The 22,713-nt window shown below is 49.6% G+C and overlaps 1 protein-coding gene across 8 annotated transcripts in view; it reads right to left on the bottom strand.

Moving 5' to 3' along the window:
• The window catches only part of LOC129021593 (tyrosine-protein phosphatase non-receptor type substrate 1), a 45,841-nt gene that overhangs the window by 9,033 nt on the left and 14,095 nt on the right, over positions 1 to 22,713 (bottom strand). For all 8 annotated transcript variants that reach the window (XM_054467157.2, XM_054467152.2, XM_054467159.2 and 5 more), the window contains exons 3-7: positions 15,696 to 16,049; positions 9,444 to 9,761; positions 8,510 to 8,842; positions 6,018 to 6,131; positions 2,951 to 2,975 (exon numbers count right to left, since the gene is read on the bottom strand). In XM_054467157.2, coding sequence (XP_054323132.1) covers positions 2,951 to 2,975; positions 6,018 to 6,131; positions 8,510 to 8,842; positions 9,444 to 9,761; positions 15,696 to 16,049 — 1,144 coding nt within the window. The remainder of the gene's footprint in view (positions 1 to 2,950; positions 2,976 to 6,017; positions 6,132 to 8,509; positions 8,843 to 9,443; positions 9,762 to 15,695; positions 16,050 to 22,713) is intronic.

The following is a 22,713-nucleotide window of genomic DNA, read 5'->3' on the forward strand; positions in this document are numbered from 1 at the left end:
TTACCTGAGGTTGGGAGTTCAAGACCAGCCTGACCAACAGGGAGAAACCCCATCTCTACTAAAAATACAAAATTAGCCAGGCGTGGTGGCGCATGCCTGTAATCCCACTCAGGAGGCGGAGGCAGAAGAATCGCTTGAACCCAGGAAGTGGAGGTTGTGGTGAGCCGAGATCACACCATTGCACTCCAGCCTGGGCAACAAGAGCAAAACTCCGTCTCAAAAAATAAAAATAAAAAATAATAAAAAAAAATAACAACAACAGAAACAAAAAAGAGATCCTCCTAGATGGGGCTGTGTAGCCACAGGGAAGCAGCATTTTAGGGATTCAGAGAAGGCAGAGTGGGAAGTGCTACAGTGGTTTAGGATGGCATGCATTGATTCATTCATTCATTCACTCATTCATTCATTCATCCGTTTGTTCACTTGTTCATTCAATAAACCTTTACTAAGCACCTATCCCATTCCAGGCATGGTGCCAAGTTTAGCAGCTATTTGCAGTGAACCTCAGGGACATGGGCCCTGGCCTCGAGGGGTGGGTTATGAAATGGGACAGGTGCAGAGACACCTTGAACACACCGGGGTGTCCATGCTGGGGCACCAGGAAGGTTCACAGGAAGCCCCCCAACCCTGGAGGATGTCGTCCCTTTGCTGACTTCAGAAGGAGCAGGAGGTGACCAGGTGACAGGAGGGGTCCCACTCTAGCTACCACATTGCATAACTCCAGGGGGTGCCATTCACAGAGCCCACTGTGCCTGCCACTCCTGGAGCTGGGGGACCCTGGGTAGTGCATGAGCAGGGGCAGGGAGCACACCCCAGCAGAGAGAGCAGTGTGCAAGGGGGAGGAGGAGAGTGAGGGCCCAGCCTGCGGGAGGAGGGGAGGAGGGGAGCACAGTGTGGTTGAGCTGTGAAATGTGAGGACAGGGGGTGGCTGAAGTGAAACTGTTCAAAGCGACTGGACCACAAGGGGCCCAGAAGCCTCAGGGAGGCATCTGGACTTTATCTGGAGGGACAGGTAGAGCCACTGAAGGTTTTTTGGCAAACGATATAAACGAGTCTTGCCCTTGGAAGAGTGTCCTAGGTGTGGGAGTGTGACAGGCACAAGCATGACAAAAGGAAAACACATGTGCCCGGAAGGCAGTGAAGAGCCTAGTTTCGCTGGAGAGGCGGCTCTGCTTGTTCAGGGGAGGAGAAGGCCAGGAGGTTGGGCAGGTCTCAGACCAGGAGGCCCCCTGTGGAGATCAGAGCAAGAAGCAAGGCTTTATCCCAAGAGTACCTTGGACTCACACTGCTGGGCAGGAGCGGGGCACCCGATGCTTCCCAGAGCCTTCTCTGGCAGAAGAGCTGCTCCTGCTATATGCAACTGCTTTGCCTGATATTTGCCCCATCACTCCACCCATCACCTGCACCCCCCAACTCAGGATACAGCACTCCACTGCCCCCAACCTTGAGGTGGTCCTTAACCCTACAGCCAATATATCAGCAAGTCCCCTTGTGTCTACCTTCAAAATATATCCAGAATCTGAGCATTTCTCAGCCCATCCCACCACTTTGGTCCAGGTCACCATCTTTTGCTGCTTGGACCAGGACTGCTATGGTCACCTACACACCCTCACCTCCTATAGTCTGGGCTCCACATGTAGCCAGGTGACACTTTTAAAACAAAAGTCAGATCATGTCCATCTTTTGGTTCCTCATCCCACTGCGGATAAAATCCCAAGTCCTTCTAACACCCACAGGCCCCACTCCAGATCATCATGTCCTATTCTGTAATTCTGAAACCCAGAAAGCTCTAAACCATCAAAAGATTGGCACTATGCAGTTGCTGGCAAAACCTGGTGTGAACCAACATGAAGCTATTTATAGTTTTATTTATCACCCTTAGCACGGATGTCCACACGGTTCTATGCAGATAGGTTCACATGGCAGATTACGGTGTGCTGCCTCTGCTCTGCTGGGGATGAAGATCAGAGGCCTTCCAAAAAGCCGTTAAAGGCTTTTCACAAAATAGTTCACAACACCTCTGACTACAGGGGCATCTGCGAAGGACACCGAGATGCCAAGGACCTGTGTCTTCCTGACTTATCTTCTTCCTCTCCTTCCCTCTGGCCCAGCACACAGGCCTCCTCTCTGGCCCAGGATGTTCCTCTCCAACAGAGCTCACTAGTTTCAGGCACCTGCTTGCATCCCCTTTTCAGAGGCAGGCCCTTCCTCTGCCTAAGACAGCCCCCCACCATTCACCTCCATCCCCTTGCAGGGTAGGAGTTGTCGCCACCTGATATGACACCATGAATCACTTTATTTCTGCGTTTATGCCTGTTTCTCTCACCGGCATCTGAGCCCCATGAAAGCCTGGGCTGATTCTTGTTTACTGCTATATCACCAGCTGGTCCTGAGCAGGGCTGGCACATAGTAGGGACTCAAGTCACTAAAAATGTGAATCAACAAACTAAAGTGCCATCGGTGATGTAACGTCACCGTCTGAGCCTCTGACCAGGCTGTGAGCTTGCAGAGGGCACAGATTCTATCCTACTCATCCCGGCATTCCAGGACCACAGCACGCCAAGGTACTCAATAAATATTTACTAAACAAAGGAAAGAGCAGAGTATACAACTTGGATCTGGGAGGATGCATCCGGTGGTGTGTGCAGGATGTCTGTGAGGACAGAAAGCCCGGGAGGTCTCTGCCCCAGTCCACATGGGATTAGACAAGGGTCTCGTTGTCTGGGAAGATCAGGCAAGAAATCAGCGCCTCTGTGCATCAAAAAAAACCCTCATTTGGGACAATAATTAAAAACAGTATGACCCAGTGCGAGGTTACAAAGGAGAGAAAGAGACACGTTGACTAACACATTGGTGAGGTCAGTGGACATGGATTATGCTTTGTAGTCTGGGGGGCTGTCAAACAACCAAATAATAACCGCAAGAGGGTCTGGACCAATGATGCACTTACCTTGTAGAAGAGGTGGAGCCCTGGGCTGAAAGACAAAAGAAACAAAAGCCAGTTGTTTAACTAGAAGCACACTTTTCTTATGTCACTATTTTTTGGCAAAAGGTTTGCCTCCAGGGACATGGAGAGGAAATACTGTAATCACATCCTTGGAACCACAGGAGACCCCCATGCCCACCCAGTGGGCATCCTCTTCCACCAAGGAAGCCTGTGATGGAGTAAGCTAGATGGTCCTGCTTTTGCACTTCTGGAAGTTGCCAGGGGTCCAAAAGCAGCCTTCAGCCTGGGAGAGGACAACCAACCTACCTCTGTCTGAGCCTCACCTCCGTTCACCCACAAACCTCAGCGGAGACCCTCCAACAAGCCTAGGTCCCAATCAGTGCCCTTCGTGGCTTGAAAACAGATTCTAGCAGGGCTGCAAATCAGGGATCGGGTGTGAACCCCAGGTCTGCTACCCACTCACTCACCGTGTGACCCTGGGTGGGTCACTTCCTCTCTCTGAGCTTCTATAACTTGCAGGGTTGGGCTGAGCATCCATTTATTTACATGCCACCACTTTCCAAAAAAAGGATCTTGGAAGGAAAGAAAGTGTCCATCTGGTTCAGAGGTTTTAAACCTGTGATATGGGGTAACCCACAGAGAAGCCTCCAGGGTTCAGCAGCCATTTGATCCCATTTTGCTGTAAAATTGTAATTAAAAAGCAACATGCACACCCAAATGCACTCTGCACCGCACTTTAATAGGCTGGAGGCTGCCACAGTGCAAGAATTCTTGCTGCCGGGTTAATGCTTGGTGCCTGGGCAGGTCCTGGATCTTTAGATGAGGTGTACCAGTTGGAAGCTGTGCTCAGCACCAAAAGTCTGAGTGGAGGCTGACAGGTTGCAAAGTGCTGGACACAAGTCATCTCTGGGAATCCAGTGACAGGACACCAGTCACCCCCCTTTTACACCAGAGAGACTAGGTGACTCCTCAGGGTCACACAGCTGGGTAGTGGTTGAGTTGAAATCAGGACATTTCACTGTGAGCATTGAGAGGTTGAGCAGACCCCTCCAGGGCCTAATGAGGGAGAAGGGGGGTCTAGTTATGGCAGAGGGAGGTAGTGTGCAAGGTGGTCCTAGACATGGTCCTTGGGTTTAAATTCTGGCCCCACCACCTCCTGGCTGTGAGGCCCTGAACAAGTGTTATAACTTTCCCATGCCTCAGTCTCCTCATCTGTAAAGTGGGGTTAGTAATGTCACCTATGAGGTCTGTGGTGAGCACTGACTGTTACTACAGGGAAAGCACAGTGAGCAGTGCCTGGCACACTGGAACTGCTGGGGGATACTAGCCATCCCTGTCACTGGAGCCTGTGTTTGAGAACTAGGCTCTGCACACAGACCCGCCACTCGGGCTGGGTGGCCTTTACCAGAGCTGCAGCCCTGCAAACTCCATTCCTCTGCAACACCTAAGCCCACAGTAATGAGCTCACATGTGCCAGGAGCCTGATATGCTGCCTGGGGCTGAGACTCAGAAAGGATGGCCAGGATTTCACTATCAGCCGCTACGAATGCTTCATCCCATGGGATGGGTTGTCACCCTTGGTGGGGAAGGGACCTGCTTCCCCACCCAAGGAGGAGTCCTCCCTGTGTGGGGCTCTCCAGGAACTTTAGGGAACCCACCGGGTAGACGTCTTGGTGGGACATCTTGCAGATTCTGGAGAAGCAGGGCCTGACTCCAACCCTCCCAGACAGGAGCATGAGGCTTGGCCAGTATCTCAGAGCCAGCTGAGGAGGGAGGGAAACTTGGGAGGCAGAGGTGAAGGAGTTACCGAAGGGATACGTGATTAGTGTACAATGTGCCCATCCAAGCTCAGCTGTGCCAGGCCACAGAAAGGCAGCTCGGGACAGCACTTGTCCCTTTGGAGGCGGTGGGTCACAACCAGCATTTTAAACAGAAAAAAGAATATGACAAAAAAGAAAATATCAGTTTTAATTTTATATACAAAGGGTGTGTGTATGTGTTGGGTTGAGATGTGAAATGTATTTCTATCTCTTGTAATAAAAAAAGGTTGCAGAAATACCAGCTTAAAATTGTCTTCTCCAAGAGTGGGAAAGAGAACATGTATTTATGGCGATCCTAGAATGTGTCAGACCCGTTATTTCACATGGGCTTATTTGGATCTTGTAACTTCTCCAAGACAGGCGTTGCTAAACCCATTTTACAGATGGGGAAACTGAGGCTTGTAGAGGCCAAATTGATTGTTTAGAGTATACAACCAGGGTCTGGAACCCTGGTTTGTCTGACTTCAAAGTCAGAGGCCCTGCCACAGCAACAACCAACCCTCCCAACAACCAACACACACACAGACACAGACACAGACACACACACACACAGACACACACACACAGACACACAGACACGTAACACATGCACACGAACAAGGGGAAGCTGTGTCCTGGGTTTGACCCTGTGCCCCCCTGCTGTGCAGTCAAAGGCTATGCACCTTGCCCTGTGAGGGGGCTTTCTAGGCAGGTGGCTCATATTTCTGGGCTCACATACAACACGGGTAATACTCAGGGCTGACATTTATTGAGCATTTGTGTGCCAGGTTACTTCCCTAACATTTCCCATGCAATCACTTGTTAAGTCCTCCCAATCAAATGGTGGCGCTATTATCTCCCTTCCCTCTGGCCTCCTGTCCAGGGGCTGGTCATGCAACCTAGACTTGTACCAGGAAAGCAGAAGTCTGCCGGGAGGCTCCTGGGAAAGACGATGTCCTCCCTGAGACAGGTAAGAAGAGTCCCTGCCTCCCCTCTTCCCAGGCTGGCAGCTCCCTTGCTCAGTAGTGGCCCCTTGAGGACATGGGGCCTGGGGCAGTGATGAGCATCTTGTAACCATGAGGGGGAAGCCACAGAGTGACCCACCCAGACTCTAACATGGTGAGGCCACTGCCCCAGCCCTAGCACTACCACCTCTGGACTTCTTGCTACTGGCAGAAGCTGATGTCCTTAACCCAAAGCACCTAATGGCGTCTCCCTCTGAGGACAGTCCAGGGACAAACCCTTAGGGAGGAAGAGGGGAATGCACCCACCTTTCTTCTGTCTGATTCGGACGAGGTAGAGGGCCGCCATCAGTAGGGCCACCAGCAAGGTGCACACCACGCCCACCACAATATAGACGTTCCGCTCATTAGGTCCAGTGTTCTCTAGGGACCACATGGAATAGAGGCTTCACGTATGCAGATTAAAAACAGAGAAAACCAAACCCACCACCACTTTTCACCGCTAAGCAGGCATCATTAACTGAGAACATCTGGCTGGACCTTCTCAGATGTCTTGAGTCACATGGGCACACTCACGGGTCTGTACACACTTGCCCACGAGGCTCATCCATAAACAGCACAAAAACCATGCTGAGGTGCCGGGGGGAATATATTTGCTGCTGACAGCTACGGAGGAACCCCTGCTGCAGGATACAGACAGAAATCTCACTCCTGAGGAACAGAAACGTTCCTTCTCATCTGGAGTGAACCACAGAGCGGTCACGAGGGTGCCCCAGATCCACTGGAAACTCTGAATCAGCAGCTGGAAGAAGGGCAGTGTGGCTAGCAGGCTCTGAACAGCTCAGGGGCTGACCACTGATCTGTGCCCGGCACCTGGGCCGTGCACATTGGGCTCAGGAGTTAGCATAGGGGCTGTGAACCAGGACTCTTGAAATGACAATGGAGGCTTGGCTGCCCACAGCACAGGTAAGGGGGTCATAGACTAGAACACAGTGGTTCATCAGGAGCAGGGCTCTAAGCCACAGAAAAGTGCTTTCAAATCAATGCTACTAAGTAGCTGTGTGACCCTGGGCAAGTAAGTTAAGCCTCCCTCCAAACGCTGGCTGCTTCTTCTGTTACTGGGGCCAACAGTCATCTCTACCTCATTGGCTAACTAAGGATTATGTAACCAACCAACCAACCAACCAATCAACCAACCAACCAACCAGCCAGCCAACCAACTAACTCTTTCATCCTCCTTCACTCAAAAAGTATTTATTGAGTGCCTACTGTGGTCAGGCCCCGAAGCTACAATGCTGAGCAAGATAATCATGGCCCCTACCAGCTGAGACTCAGAGCTGAGGGGTCATGAAGCTCATCCCCTTCAACACAGCCACAAGCAAGTGGAGGCCCAGAGAGAGGCACTGACTCGTCCAAGGTCACATAGCAAGTCTGCGACAGAGCTGGCACGGAAAGCCACACATCCTGTCTCCCGATGCCCTACACGTCCTATGAAAATCCGGCACTGGCCAATGCTCCACACGTCCTAGGAAAACCCGGCATTGCCTGATGCCCTACACGTCCTAGGAAAACCCGGCATTGCCCGATGCCCTACACGTCCTAGGAAAACCCGGCATTGCCCGATGCCCTACACGTCCTATGAAAACCCGGCATTGGCCGATGCCCTACACGTCCTAAGAAAACCCGGCATTGCCCGATGCCCTACACGTCCTAGGAAAACCCGGCATTGCCCGATGCCCTACACGTCCTAGGAAAACCCGGCACTGCCCGATGCCCTACACGTCCTAGGAAAACCTGGCACTGCCCGATGCCCTACACGTCCTAGGAAAACCCGGCACTGGCTGATGCCCTACACGTCCTATGAAAACCTGGCACTGGCCGATGCCCTACATGTCCTATGAAAACCCGGCATTGGCTGATACCCTACACGTCCTAAGAAAACCTGGCATTGGTGAAACCAAAGTGTCACTTTGACACAGCCCCAGGGCTGTCTTTTAGAGCTTCCCTGAAGGGTGCATGAAGGACAGAAATGGCTTCTATTATAATCCATTCAAGGGTTCTACTATGTACAGGGCATCAGCCACATTGAAAACAGGTGATGAAATATTCCATGGCTGCACTGAAATGCCAACCAGGTGCCACCATTTGAAAACAGAAGAGATGTACACCAACACCACGTTGCAGGGGCTGAGAAAATGATACCTTGACACCCTCACACTCTCTCAGGGGAGTGACAGCATTATCTCCTCCTTACATGAGTATGCCTTTTGGCCTAAAGTGTTCCTTGGGCAATCACACAGAAATAGTCACATGTGGGATGGAACATGTACAAGGATGTTCACTGAAGCACTGACTGTATGTGGGACAAGCTGCAAACACCCTGAATGACTCCACCCTGGCTTCCAGTGGGGCAGGCTCCCAATGGCAGCCAGGGAGATGAGGCAAAGGCTACAAAGAGTAGGGAAGAGGGGCTGGGCCAATGAGGAATGGGGAGCGTGACAACTGTCAGGTGAAGAAGGCAAGATGCAGGACACCATGAACAGCTGGACCCCCCTCTCCCTCTTTCCTCCTGTGATATAAATCTATGTCAAAAGATCTATCAAGATGTGCATCACACTCTTACCAGTGGTGACTCTTGGAGTGTGGGATTTGGGGAAATGGAGCTGACATTAAAATTCTACTTTATATTTATAGACTTCTAGATTATTCTATAATAAGTATGAATTACTACTTTTAACATTTAAAAAACCCACAAAACTAAAAGTTTAAAAAAGCTGGGTCAGCTGAAATAGAGGCCTCACCAGCGGCGGTATTTGAGCCCTGCTCCTTCGGGTGGGCTGAGACCTTCAGGTCATAGTTTTTGCTGACCGCTGGCTGCCCGTCATGCTCCACCTGGCAGGTGAGCTTCACATCATCCCTGTGGGCAGATACATTCACCAGGAGCCAGCTCATCCAGTTGTAGGTGCCATCCTTGTTCTCTGTAAGAGTTGAGGCTGTTTCTGTCCGGGACACGTTTCCGTTCTCCAACCAGGTCAGCTGTAGTCTCTGAGGGTAGAACTTCCTCACCTGGCAGGTGACATTCACCTGGTTCTCTGCCCTCATGGGCTGTTGAGTAACCTCCAAGGTGGGTGGAACTGAAACAGCACAGGGCAGAAGCTCTGACCTTGTGGCACAGACAGATCACAGGGAGGGCTCCATAACGTAGCTCCCACCACCACGGTGAGGGCATCACCAGGACAGTGCTAGGCAGGCAGCAGGTGCTCAGACATTGAGGGTGCTCTTTGCATATGAATGAAATTACTAAGCACAATGCCCAGCACACAGTAGGTGCTCAAGGACTGGTAGCTCCTACTAGGCTAAGAATGAGGGAAATCTATAAGCACCACCCCTGGCATGCAGTTGGAATGTTGTAACTGTAGCAAAATAAAGAAAATCACCAAGCACATAGAGGCTTAGCTCACAGTAGGTACTCATTAATTGTGTTTGCTATCAGTGAAATAAAAGAAACGGCTAGCACAGTCCTTGGCATCTGGTGGGTGGTGTGGTCACCTAGCCACTGCCATTAAAATGTTAGTAAGTGGCTGGCACATCTAGGGGCATGGGAAGTGGGCAGTTAGGAATTTAGGTTCCAGGCATTTCAAGCCCTGGAGCAAGAGTAGAGCTGGATGAGTGGAGAGTGGTGGGGGCTGGGCTTGGCGGCCAGGTGTGGGCTTGGGCTGGGTGAGGGTCTTCTACCTCGGATGGTCTCAGACAAGTTGGCAGTCCCACGAAGAGGGTCCCCCTGCAAGGTGACGTGGGCCACCTCGCAGATGACTTGAGAGTGAACGTCCTCGCGGGTCAGCACCACCTTGGCCGTGCTGTGGATGCTGTAGGACACGCTCTCTCCTATGGGGTCCACGTTGGTCTGGAAGTCTGAGAGCTGATTCCCATTTTTGAACCATTTCAGGGTGATGTCTCTGGGTGAGAAGCCATGGGACTCGCAGGTGAAGTTCACTGTGTGCTCAGGAGTGGCCCTCGCCGTAGGGCCCGATACCACGGGGGCAGAGGGTTTGGCTACAAAAGGAGCATCGATAGTCAGGAGACATGACTCAGATGACCATCACTAACGATAAGTGTGTGACACGTTAAGAACCTTCTGAGACATTATTTTTTATCCTTCCAATAATGTGGAAGGATTAATGAGGGCGGTGTACTTATTCTCATTTTACAGAGCAGGATGCAAAGGTTGGGAGAGGTGAGGACCCATATGAGGTCAGACAGTGTAGGGGCAGAGCCCAGAGGGAAGTCCAGGCCTGAGTTCAAACTTCTCCACTCCACACAGGGTGACTTCCACCAATTTGGGCACAGGATCAAAATTAACGATCCATCTCATCCTTGGTATTAACTGTTTCTATCCTGCCTCCCCTGGCAACAGTGCCAACCTCAGAGACAGCGTTTATAGAGGTCAGTGCAGGGAGTAAGTAGCAAAGTGGCACCACCATGAGAGCTGGAACCAGGCCACTCAGCCCATGAGAGGGACGGCCTGGCACACCCAGCTCCTTGTCTGTAAAATGGGACAGCAGCATTTCTCCTTCCTGGGATACAGCGAGGATTAAATGAGGCAACAGAAGCAGTTTTGCTTTGGATAAACACAGAAGATGCTTCACAAAAATAAGCAAAAACAGATCTAACTTTAACCCAGACTTTATTCATATCCAAAGCTCTCTCTTCAGGTATTTATGAATTTACTTCATATTTTTCATTTTCTCCACAAATATTCCAGCAGGGTCTAATCTGTGCCAAGTGCTAAATTTGAAAGGAAGGGATACTTTTCTGAATCTGGGGTCTTCTTTGGGGTCAGTTTTGGATAGACACTAAAGATCACCAAGTGTGGAGAAAGCCAAAGTAGTTAATTTCTTAATTATCAATTAATTACACAGACACAGGGCACCCAAGCAGAGAGAAGCACTTCCTGGGTGCTGAAAGCACACAAATGGCTGAATCAGAATGCGGGCTGTTTCTCCCTGCAGATGGGTCCTAAACGTGTCTCCAAATTGCTAATCATTACCCTGTACCTCCTATTGCAGTCACCAGGAAGCACATATCACACATACTTGCATTTGTAAATATTAACCTGCTCCCTAACACCCATCAAACATTTTGAAGGCACAGTAAGGAGGGTGTCACTTGAAGAAGTCAAGTCATTGAGGCCAGCAGCCTGAATGTCCCCACAGGGCTGAGGGGCTGCAATCAGTTCCCATTTATCCAGGGCTTCTCTGGAGCTGGACACTGGCTGCTCCTTCCATGCCCCTTGGCTCTTTAATCCTTACTCCATCTCTGTGAGGGGATCCTTGTGTAAGCCCCTTTTAGGACGAAGCTCAGAGAGGCCCAGGGCCAAAAGTGGATACAAACCCCACCCTGGTAAGAAGAGGGAGGATGAATGCAAGCACAGAGCCTGGTATGCAGCAGGTGCTTAATAAATGACCCCTGTGACTGTTATCAGGAGGTCTGGTCATTACTGCTTCTGAATCTACACATTTATCCTTCAGGCAGCAGAACAAAGCAGAACGGAAACACCAAGAAAAGGCTCAAACTCTGCTCCCTGCGGCTCATGACAAACCCAAATGATAAAAGGAGCAGAAACCACCAAGTGAGGATTCTCTCCCCTTTTCTAAACAATCCCCTCAGGAAACAAGTTTGGCGAATTGGCTTTCAAAACACAAACAAGATCACAGGCGCCTCCCTCCAGAGGAGCCATTTACAGAAGCTGGAAGCATTTTAAAGGAGGAGGGAACAGACTCCTCCGTGACATCTTGGTGTGTCAAGGCAGGGAGGGTTCTGAGGCCGAATTGGAAGGATTTGCTGGAATTCCGGCGGTCGTTTAGACACAAACATTTTCAAGATGGACAGTTTCCCCACACTGAGGCTGGATCTGAGCAGGGCTTTGTCTGGGGCCCCCACCTTGGCCCCCGAGTCCTGTATCATAAGAGGGGGTCTGGCCAGGCCACTGGGGCCTCCAAAGAGCTGTCCCGGGTGCACATTGTTCAGAAGCATCCACACCCTGAAAAGCTGTTCTCCCATCTGGCACCACAGAGGACCATCTTTTCCAACTTGTCCTCTGTGATCTCTGGGTGTCTATCCCAGGGGTTTTCAGTCCTGACTCTGTATTAGAATCTTCTGGATTAATTAAAAACTTTAGATGCCTAGGCCCATGCCAGGCCAATTGAAGAGGCATTTCTGTGGTGCAGCCTGGGATTTATTTCAGAGTTTCCCAGATGATCCTAAAGAGTAGCCAAGATTGAAAACTACCTGAGTACATCCTAAGCACCATTTACCCTTGAGGCCTGGAGGAGCACTGACCCATCTGAGGTCGCATGGCTTCAGCATCACACAGCTCACATCTGTTGAACATTGACTGCAGGCTAGGTGCTGCCCTCAGCACTCTACAGGATTTAACTCATTCGGTCCCAACTCCTGGTCTGTGAGGTTGGTGTTATCACTGACAAGTGAGGACACTGAGGCCCATGGTGGTGGAGTGCCTCGTCCCAGGTCACAGAGCCAGGAAGTGGCAGAGCTGGGATGTGGCCCAGGCAGTTGGACTCTGGCCACACTCTCCTAACTACAGTTCTGCAGGAGCTCAGTGATAACCCGAACACCGCCACCATTCCGAGGCTCTGTACATCCTCTCCAATCCTTACAGAACCCCTGAGGGTTGGCAATCATCATCATCATTTCATAGACAGGGAAGCTGAGGACTCAAGGGAATCCAGGATTTGCCCAAGATCACATGATCCTGGGAAAACCCCATTGCTTACTAAGGTCTATCGTCTCCCCAGGCTCACTGCATCCTCATAACATCCTGGAAAGGTTGGTACAATTATCGACGTTCTACACATGGGGAAACTGAGGCTCAGCAAGGGGAACTGGGTTGCCCAAGGTAACACATCTTAAAATAACACCTTGATGGCAGGGCGCGGTGGCTCACACCTGTAATCCCAGCACTTTGGGAGGCCGAGGTGGGTGGATCACCTGAGGTCAGGAGTTCGGGACCAGCCTGGCCAACATGATGAAACCGTCTCTACCAAAAATACAAAAAAAAAAAAAAAAAAAAGCTGGGTGTGGTGGTGGGTGCCTGTAATCCCAGCTACTTGGGAGGCTGAAGCAGAATCGCTTGAACCCAGGAGGTGGAGGTAGCAGTGAGCCGAGATGGTGCCATTGCACTTCAGCCTGGGAAACAAGAGTGAAACTCCATCTCAAAAATAAAAAAAAAATAACACCTTGATTTGGGGGTGCCTACTCTGCACTGGGTGTTTTATACACAGGAACTCAAATCCTTTCCACTCTGCCAAAGGAGTCCCTGATTATCACCATTCTACGGATGAGGAAACCGAGGCTGAGAAAAGCGAAGGCACTGTCTCCTCATCCCTCATGTACCCAATGGGCATTTCCAGTGTTCCCCAAGCTCTTGTGTCTATCGATTGAGCAAGTGCCTGAACTTCATGAACCCTGACACTGACCACCACCTTCCCTTTTTCCCTTTGAGATCCTTGACTTCATGCAATTCTAGGGAGAAGCCTCCCTCCAGGGTACCCAGATCTGGTTACCCTATAGCCATAAACTGAAGTCAGTGGGCTCCTGACAGCCTGAGGGGATAATATAAATTCTTGCTCCAATGAGCCCCAAGCACCCACAAGGAAATGCCTCATCTCCTCATCCTTAGTCCTCAGCACCATGAGTAGGTGGGCACGTGGTCTGCTGGGCTGCAGGAGGCCCAACTCTGCTCCATGGATGCTGCTCAGTGATGTGCTGAGACCCGTCCTTTAGGAACAGGTTCCCATATCATGAGACACCTGCAGGACCTTTCTGATGGGGGCCAGTCCCTCCTACTCCCATAGGACTTGTTATTTTGTTTTTTCTTTCTTTTTTTGAGACAGTCTTGCTCTGTCACCCAGGCTGGAGTTCAGTGGCACGATCTCGGCTCACTATAATCTCCATCTCCTGGGTTCAGGCAATTCTCCTGCCTCAGCCTATGCTTATTGCTATAGAACTGCAAGAGTTTGGAATGAGAAGGGTGGAGCATTTCTCCACACTTTGACAAGCATAGCTGAGTGTTACAGAGACAGGTGCTGTGAGTCAGGCTGGTGGGGATCAAACCTTGGCTCCCCCACTGGCTCACCACACAGGTCTCCTCTCTGAGCCTCAGAGTCCTTATCTGTAAATGGGGCAAGAAATGGCTCTTCCTTCATAGTACTTGTTATAAAGGGAGAAAGTGCCAGGATGAGGATCTGGCCCAGCTGCTGCTCCCTGGCCGCCTCCCACCTCCGTCCTTTCTCATCCAGGGCATCATTTAGGCTGACAGCATGGCAAAGAGGAGTGAGCACTCTGCTAGGAGTCAGCAGATCTGGGTCACACCTGAGCCACTTACTTGCTGTGATTGTCTAGGCACGAGATGCATCATCTGGGAACTTCTTTTCCTGTAATATCTGCACAATCAGAATTTAAAGCCACCCTCCCTGCCTAGGTCCAGTGGTTGTGGGGAGACTTGATTGTTATGTCTAGGAGGGAAATTAGGCCATATCCACACACATTAAAACACACACCCACTCTGATCTAGCAATGGCACTTCCAGTGGGCGTCTCCCACCTGAGTAAGGTCACACATGTATAAGGTCATCCACTGCAGGACTGTTTTAATAGCTCAAGGTTGGGGACAACTTACGTATCCATCAATGGAAGACCGTAAAATAAATCTGATATTTCCATAAGCTGGAGTATTCTGTAGCTATTACACAATGGAGCAGGTCTCTATCCTGATATGAAATCTCAGTATCAAATGATATGGCTTACATTTGGGAGAGGTTTTCCAATCACCAATGGGCCTAACGGTCTGAATGTCAGTATTCTGAACCTTTAGGAAACTGATGAAAAGGAGAAGTGCTGGCTCCCTGCTTAGCAGTTCTGTTCAAGGAGCTTTCAATCAGCACCTATGATGCACCAGGCTCTTCTACGGAAACAATGTCTAACAAAGGAGCCTCCCTGGAATCAGATGTGGGCTCTGGTTCAGATCTTGTCACTAACTGGGCCTATGACTGTGGACAAGGCCCCTGTCATCTCCTGACTTCAAGTTTCCACCTGTAACTAGGGGTTGGGCTGGATGGTCTGAGGGTCCTTCCTGCACTAATGTCCCATGATCCGGAGTTAGAATCCTGGGAGGATCCTGGGGCTCTGGCAGTAAATACAAAATGAGCATCTTTGCTGCCTTAACGGAGGAACCCAAAGTCACCTAGAAGGGAGACCTCCTCCCTGGGGTGAGGGATATTCTATGATGACCCAGCTTTGTTCAGAGCCTTTAGTGACTGCATGAATCAGTCCCTAAATCACACAAGGGTTTTTCTAAAAGACCCACAGAAAATGCCCAAACCTCTAGCTTCTCCTCTCACCAGGGCCATCAGATTAAACAGTAAATCTGTGCCTTTTAGGAATCTTCTCAGTTGGTGTTTGGTGATGAAATAAAGGAAACACACCCTCCCTGCTCCCTGCCCTGGGTGGATTTCTTATTGGAAGGGATGAGAACACAAGCTTGGCAGAGCCTGGCACACAGTAGGTTCTCAGTGAGTGTCTGTCGCATAGCGGAGACTCAGCTGCCCTGAGAGGGAAATGCTCTCTGGAGGCAGCAGGTGAGGTCTGGCCCTGTGCCTGGGCAAGTCACTCTATCTGTCTGTTTCCTCATCTGTGGAACCAAAGGGCTGGGTCAGCTTTGAAGAGGCCAGGGCTACAGAGCCAGGCAGATGAAGGTTGCAGATGTTCCCACCCTTTACCAGCCATGGAGCCTTAAGCAAATAGCATGACGTCTCCAGGCCTCAACTTCCCTTATTTGTAAAAGGGGGAGACATCAATTCATGAAAAGGAGAACCCATCACCACACCTGATCATTGCTCAAAGAATGGAGGGTGTTATTATTGAGTTATTGTCACACACCAGGGGCAAAGGAGGCCCACACTGTACTCACCACGCACAGACAGCTCAGTGCCCGCTCCAGACTTAAACTCCATGTCAGGGCTCCCTTTCCGGAATTTCACACAGTAGTAGGTACCGGCATCTTCTGGGGTGATGTTACTGATGCGGATGGAAAAGTCCATGTTGTTTCGCTTTGTGAGGTCTGAAATAGTTGTTACCCGGGGGAAGTGGCCTTCTTTCTGATGGTAGATTAATTCCCGGTCGGGTCCAGCTCCTCTGAACCACTGGATGGGCCCCACAGGGTTCAGGGAGGTCACAGTGCAGTGCAGAGTGGCCGACTCTCCAGCTGCAACCGACACAGACTTCTCAGGCTGAATCACCTGCAGCTCCTCCTCACCCGCCACTCCTGGAAAGGAGCACAAAGCAGTCACTTTTTTTTATCCTTGCATGATCCTCTGTGTTTCCTCAAGTGTTTATCAGTGACTTTCATTGACTGGATGCATACCAGGAGCAGGCTGTGAGGTCAGTATATTGCATGTATTATCTCATTTAACCCTCACAACAAACTTGCAACATGAGCCTGTATTCTAAGTGGGGACACTGAGGCACAGAAAGCTAAGTGACATGGCAGAGAGTGGGTTTGAATGCCTGGACCCTCTTTGGAAAAGTCACATCTGAGCTGGGCTCTCTAATTCTAATCTGAATGAGCCAGAAGGAAGCCTGGTGTTTCAGACAGTGGGAACAGCCTGGGCAAAGACTCAGAGGAAGGGGCCTGGCATGTGTGGGGCTCTACAAGGCATTAGATTCTGTTTCTAGCAGGGCCCAGGATGCAGGCCCTGAGAAGGGAGGCTGTACTCAGCGGTTTGGGCAGTAGGAGAACGTGGTTTGAGTTCTGGATCAGTGGCCTATAGCTGTGTCCTTGGCAACCACTCAGGTGACCAAGAATATCCAATGTAGACTCATGCCAGTGTGTTTGAGTCCCCGCCTGGAGCCCGGGACTGAGTCTGACTTGCAAAGTGCCACACAAATTCAAGACCTGCCTTAGTTTGCCCTTACTGCTCTCAGCCTTGGTTTCTTCATCTGTAAAATAGTTACTATGACCCCACCTCAGTGGATCTCTGGGAAGACCAAACAAGCCAAGGCTGGGGACAGCATCCAAATGTAGCATCTGGTGTTTAGAGTCATCGGACCTGGTTTGCAACCTGGCTCGCCCCTTGTTCTTGTGGGACCTTAATTTATCCATCAGTTTTGAGTCTCAGTTTTCTTATCTACAGGATGGGTGGAACAGCCCCCAGACCTCTGCCTTGTTCTGAAAAGAAAATGAGATCATACATAGAAGTCACTTAGCCCTGAGATGGACACTGATGCCCTGTGATCCAGGCCTCAATGTGATGGGGACACACTGGAGCTGGACCCAGTCCAGGCCTCAAGCGCTCCCAAATGGGTAGCTGGAAGGAGTTGTAGAGGTCGGCTGCAGAAGCCTGAGCCCCAGTCAGAGACACTGGGGCACACAAGACAGGGACCCTGGATGGAGAGATTGGGGTGCAGTGGGGAAAGCCCAGACAGGAAGAGGAGGGCAGGATGAGGTTGTCATGAGATGCGTCAAAGATGCTTAGGGACCAAGTGAGAACAGTTGAGAGCAAGGCAGAGCCAGGGCCTCGATTCTGAACAAGGTGAGGTATAAGAAACAAAAAAAAGAAAGACAGATCATGATCATAAAGACCTCAGAGAAACACATGCCAGAGAGATAGAGGCAGAGTGAGAGAGCGAGCTAGAATGGGGGAGAAGGAGAGAATGAGGTAGACAGAGGAGTGGTAGCTACTTGGTATGCAGGTGACAGGTAACCTGGGGCCCCAGATGGGCTCTCCACTGACCCTCCATGTGACCTTGTCCTGCCCTGACCTGGGCCACCTTTGCCTTGTACATCAGACAAGGCTGCGGCAGATGTCCAGAGCAGCCCCTCTGGCTCTGGCTGGGCAGAAGAGAAACCCTGTGAATTTGCCCACCAACCTGTGGCCTGGCACCGCCGCACTGGCAGGGGCAGGGCAGCCAGGGAAAGAGGCTCACAGACCCCTATCTGCCGTCACTGCAGCAAGCCCAGGGCCATCTGCCCATTGTCCTGCCTCTTTCTCCCATTCCCAGCCTCACCCAGTCTTGACTCTGGCAAGGGACCACCCTTGGGGCCCGGTTCTCATGGCAGGTGAGTGGAGTCTCAGAGTGCCTGAGACCACTTCACCTGCTTTGGGTGTAAATATGACCATTTTGACTTTATTTTCCTGATCAACCACTTAAGACCTCAACTGCTTTTATTGTCAGGAAGTCCAGCTTCTCATTTCATTTCCATTTGAAGTTGAACATGGCAAGATCTTCATGGCACCGGAGAAAAAAACAGAACTCACAGTGGACAGACAGAACCCGCAGTGGACAGACAGAACCCACAATGGACAGACAGAACCCACAGTGGACAGACAGAATGCACAGTGGACAGAGGCCCAGCCAGCATCAGACAGCCTGAGAGGGGTGAGGCTGGGGCCAGATGTGTGGGAGGCCCAGGAGGCCCGTCCAGGCGGGGACATCAGAGGCAGCACCAGCAGCTGCCAGCAGCACTGAGCTAGGAACTTTCCCGATAGGTCTGTATTTCAGCCTCGAGACTGGACCAACTGGAAAGGCTGCCTTGAGGAAGCACAGTTGCTGGGGCCAGCAGGCCTGGGCAACACCATGGCTCCCCTCTTAGCCACCTCTGTACCCACCTTCCCTGGACCCCCATTCCATCTTCCATAAAGTGGGGTTCCGGCATCCACCCCAGCACAGTCATGAGGACCCTGACACGGTGGTATGCCTGCTGCATAGGTGCTGGGTAAGTTTTAATTCCTATTCCTGTTATTGTCACATAGCTATATTATTCATATATTTGATTTTCTCTGGATTGCCCTATTCCCAATAGTAGGATGTAGGATCCACAAGGGACTGTTTCCAACCTCCTGCCTAAAACAGTGTCATCGATAAAAATATGCAGAATGAATGCAGTAATGAATGAATGAAGGAAGGATTTCGTTGGCTCCATGACCCTGGGCAAATCTCCTCTCTCTTCGTGTGTTAAATGGAGTTGATGCTGGCATATCCAGGAGAGGGTGCAGGCCTGGAGCCCGGGACTGAGCCTGGCTTGCAGTTATTATTATCCTTATCAATAACACCACACGGGGCTGTGAGTCAGCAGTTGGTGAGGGAGCAGGAGGCGCAGGAGAGGCTGCAGAGTCAGGCGTGCAGCATGTTGGAGCAGGGCTATTCTTGTGGTGCAGCCGGAGGCCTGTAATCACACCCCAGGCAGGCGACAATAAAATCTGGAGTTGTGTAGGGCTGGCTCCCCCATTTTTTTTTTAGCTCCTCTCAAGCTCTCTCCACCAACTGCAGCCAGATTTAGGCGGCTTAATTAATTAGCTAGTGTTTATAAAGCGTTTGAAGAATTTTAAAAGTGCGACGTAAGTGCCAAATATTATTTTAATCTGTGTATGTGTATGTTTTTTCCAGTAGAGAGGTTTTTTTTTTCTTTTTCCTTGCTTGCTTTCTTTTTCTCTGCAGGTTCTGTTCTGAGAATCAGGCTTGTTAAAAATCACTCCTGGTTCAGGGTCTGGGGTCACTTGCTGGCCAAATTATTTCCTGTTCTCTCTTGCCCTCCTGGCAGAGGATGCAACTGTCCAGGGGCCTGAACCGCCTCAGGGAGAGGAGGGCGGCTGGGCAGGCATTCCCACACACTGCCAGTGGGAGTGGAAATTGGAACATCCTTTTGGGAAAGCAGCTTGGCAGGATGAACCAAAGGTGTGAAATCTGTTCACCAGCCTTTGCTGGGCTGCTCCCTGAGGACGTAACCCCAGATATGGAGTAGGTTTCCTGTATAACAATCTTAAAGATGTTGGAAAAAGCCCAGCCGGTCAATGATAGGGGATGGTTAAGTGAATTATGGCCTATCCCCTATGTGGAATTACAGGCAGCCGTAACAAGCCATTACCATGAAAACGGCGGTCATAGAGAAATTTTCATGGCATCATTTTAAATAATATTGTGTTTATGCAAATAAAACCTGTTCATTGCAAGGCATTTAGAGAAAATAAAGAAGTATGAAAACAAAGTAATAATCTCACATCATACCATCAAAGATAACTGCAATCAACATTCTGATGTAGTGAAAATATGAGTGAAGAAAAACAATCTAACATCATACCTTTAGGTAACTAAGAATATGTGCAGACATCTTGCTTCATTCACTTAAGTGTTTGTATGAAAATAAAAAATTGAAAATATCCTAATATACAAGGAAAGGAGATTGGCTGATCCCATTGTGGTGAATCTACTTTGACAGCTATAGGCCAAGTCTATAGCCATGAAAATGATGGTATAGAATTACAATGGAAATGTGTTACAAGATCAGAGTCTGTTACCAAGTGGTAGATCCAGTGTGATCCCAAACTCCCAATTTTAGAAAAAAAACAATATTAAAGATTAGCCATGATTATTTTGAGTGGTAGATTTACATGGGATTTTGCTCTTGTTTATGTTTCCTGTTTGCATTTCTTTTGTAAGAAAAAAAAAGATGGAGAAAAATCTATACTCTGTATGATCATGACTTTGTAAAATAAAACTATATATAAACAACTGGAGGGTATTAAACAAAGCTATAAAATGTAACTCTCTTTGGATCATGAATCTAAACCTCATGAGGTTTTTCTCTTTTTTTCCCCTCCTACTTTGGGCATTTTTTCAACTTCTCTAAATTAGATGAACAAAAAAGAATATTTATAGTATCTCATTTTGTTTTTTAAAAAACCCGTACATGTAATGATGTGTGTTACCGTATGTGTATTATTTAAATGAACCTCTCCTCCAGGGATTTAGTCTGTTTTGTTCACTGCTGTTTCACCAGCTCCTGCTACTGTGGTTGGCACAGTGTAGATGCTCGATGAATATTTGTTGATTGGTCAATCGCATGTCTAGAGAAAAAGGTTTGCAAGGATGATAAGTTAAACATGGCACTGCTGTGGTGTGTTACATCTGGGAAATGGGACTGAGGTATGATGGGGGTCGGCATGTTTTCTTATTACTTTATAATAAATCATATATTGTATTTTTTTGCAGTGAACATTTATTGGTTTTGGAAAAAAGTTAAAGTAATGAAACAAAACACATGAACACGTTTTCTAAGGGGAGAAGTCAGCACAGTGGGTGGTCACCATATGTTTGTTGTAAGAGGAACTCAGTGTCCACAGCAAGGGCAGTCAGTGCTGCATTCTGGATCCTTCCCTGTGCCAGGCCCTGAGCTAAGGGCTGTGAAATGGCTGTGTCCCTGGCCTCATGGAGCTTCCACCCTCAAGGCAAAGATGGATTTCAAAGAAATCACTCAAATCATTACATCTGGAATGTACCTAACCCCCTTGGGCAAGAGGCTCCTGCTGGCATCTTAGATCCCATCTCCTGGCTCCTTCCTGTGACCTGCTTCTCCCGCCACATCTCCTTTCTCTTCTTTGAATTGGCCAAGGAGGGTGTGACCACCTGTATTGAATGCCACTGAGAGATGCAGTAAGATGGGGGCTGAGAACTGACCACTGGGATTTAGAAAATATATTTGATTTCTTAAAAAACAATGTTCATGTGTGTGGCTTCTGAGATTAAAAGATGAAAATAATTTCATAAAGGGTGAAAAAATTAGTATGGATACTTTTCTTTTTTTTTCTTTTGAGACGAAGTCTCACTCTCATCACCCAGGCTGGAGTGCAATGGCACAATCTTGGCTCACTGCAACCTCCACCTCCCGGATTCAAGCAATTCTCCTGCCTCAGCCTCCCAAGTAACTGGGGTTGCAGGTGCCTGCCACCACACCTGGCTAATTTTTGTATTTTTAGTAGAGATGGAGTTTCACCATGTTGGCCAGGCTGGTCTCAAACTCCCGACCTCAGGCGATCTGCCCGCCTCAGCCTCCCAAAGTGCTGGGATTACAGGCATGAGCCACTGCGCCCTGCCCACATGGATGTTTTTTCTAATAGAAAAAAAATCAACTTAGAACCAAAGCTTGAGGTGGGGATGGGGAGGGCTGCCTCACCCTGGGGTGTGAGTCTTCCAGAAGCCTGTCTCAAGGGGCGGGGAGAATGAAGCTAACAAGCACATTTCCCAAGAGCCAGCCTTGCCCAGGCGGGTGCTCACTGACACTGCATGGGAGCTTGCCCATCCCTGGAAGCAGTGGGTCACCACAGCACAAGCCACAGGGACAGGCTGGAGGCCACCTGTTTGGATTCTTTGTAGATTCTTTGTTTGTATTCAAGGATCCCCAGGGTCTGGGAGGCTATGGCTGGAGCTCTGGCAGTACACAAGGCTCAACATTCTAAAGTGGCTGCAGTGATACCCGGCTCTCTTCTTCCCTCATCATTATTGCTATTCACTATCCTCAGAAGGCTACGATTTTCCACCCCGCACTTATAGTATCTCCTCATCAGGGGCTGCCTCTACTATCTTCTGTGTGTGATTTAATGCTGTGTACAAGAGTATGCAGTGCAAGAGTGTGCATTAAAGAGGGTGCTCACAGGATGTAGTACAGGACCTTGCAATAGCACATGTGAACATAAATGTGCATTAAAGCGGATGCATACAGGATGTAATAAAGGGCTATGCAGAGAATATGTGAACATTAAGTGTGCATTAAAGAGGATGCACACAGGATATAGTACAGGGCTGTGCAATAGAACACGTGAACATGAGTGTGCTGAGGGTGCATAAGAGTATGCACACGAGAACACGTGTGTACATACATGTATGTGTGTACAGAGCATAAGCATCTGCACACACGTACACAAGGGTGGGCACAAGGAGGAGTGTGAAAGAGACGGTGCCTGTGTGCCAGAATATGTCACAGTGCAGCACAGGAGTGTGTCTGAATGGGGGGCTAGGGATCATGGGCGTGGGCATGTGAATTGTGTGCAGGAGAGTGTCTGAATCATGGTGGCCTGGACATGTGTGGGAGGGTGTGAGTGTGTGGGAGAGTGATGCAGGAGCGGCATGCACGTGAGTGTGGTGTGTATGTGTGT

Source organism: Pongo pygmaeus, chromosome 21 (genome assembly GCF_028885625.2).
Source record: "Pongo pygmaeus isolate AG05252 chromosome 21, NHGRI_mPonPyg2-v2.0_pri, whole genome shotgun sequence".
In the NCBI taxonomy this organism is placed as follows: domain Eukaryota; kingdom Metazoa; phylum Chordata; class Mammalia; order Primates; family Hominidae; genus Pongo; species Pongo pygmaeus.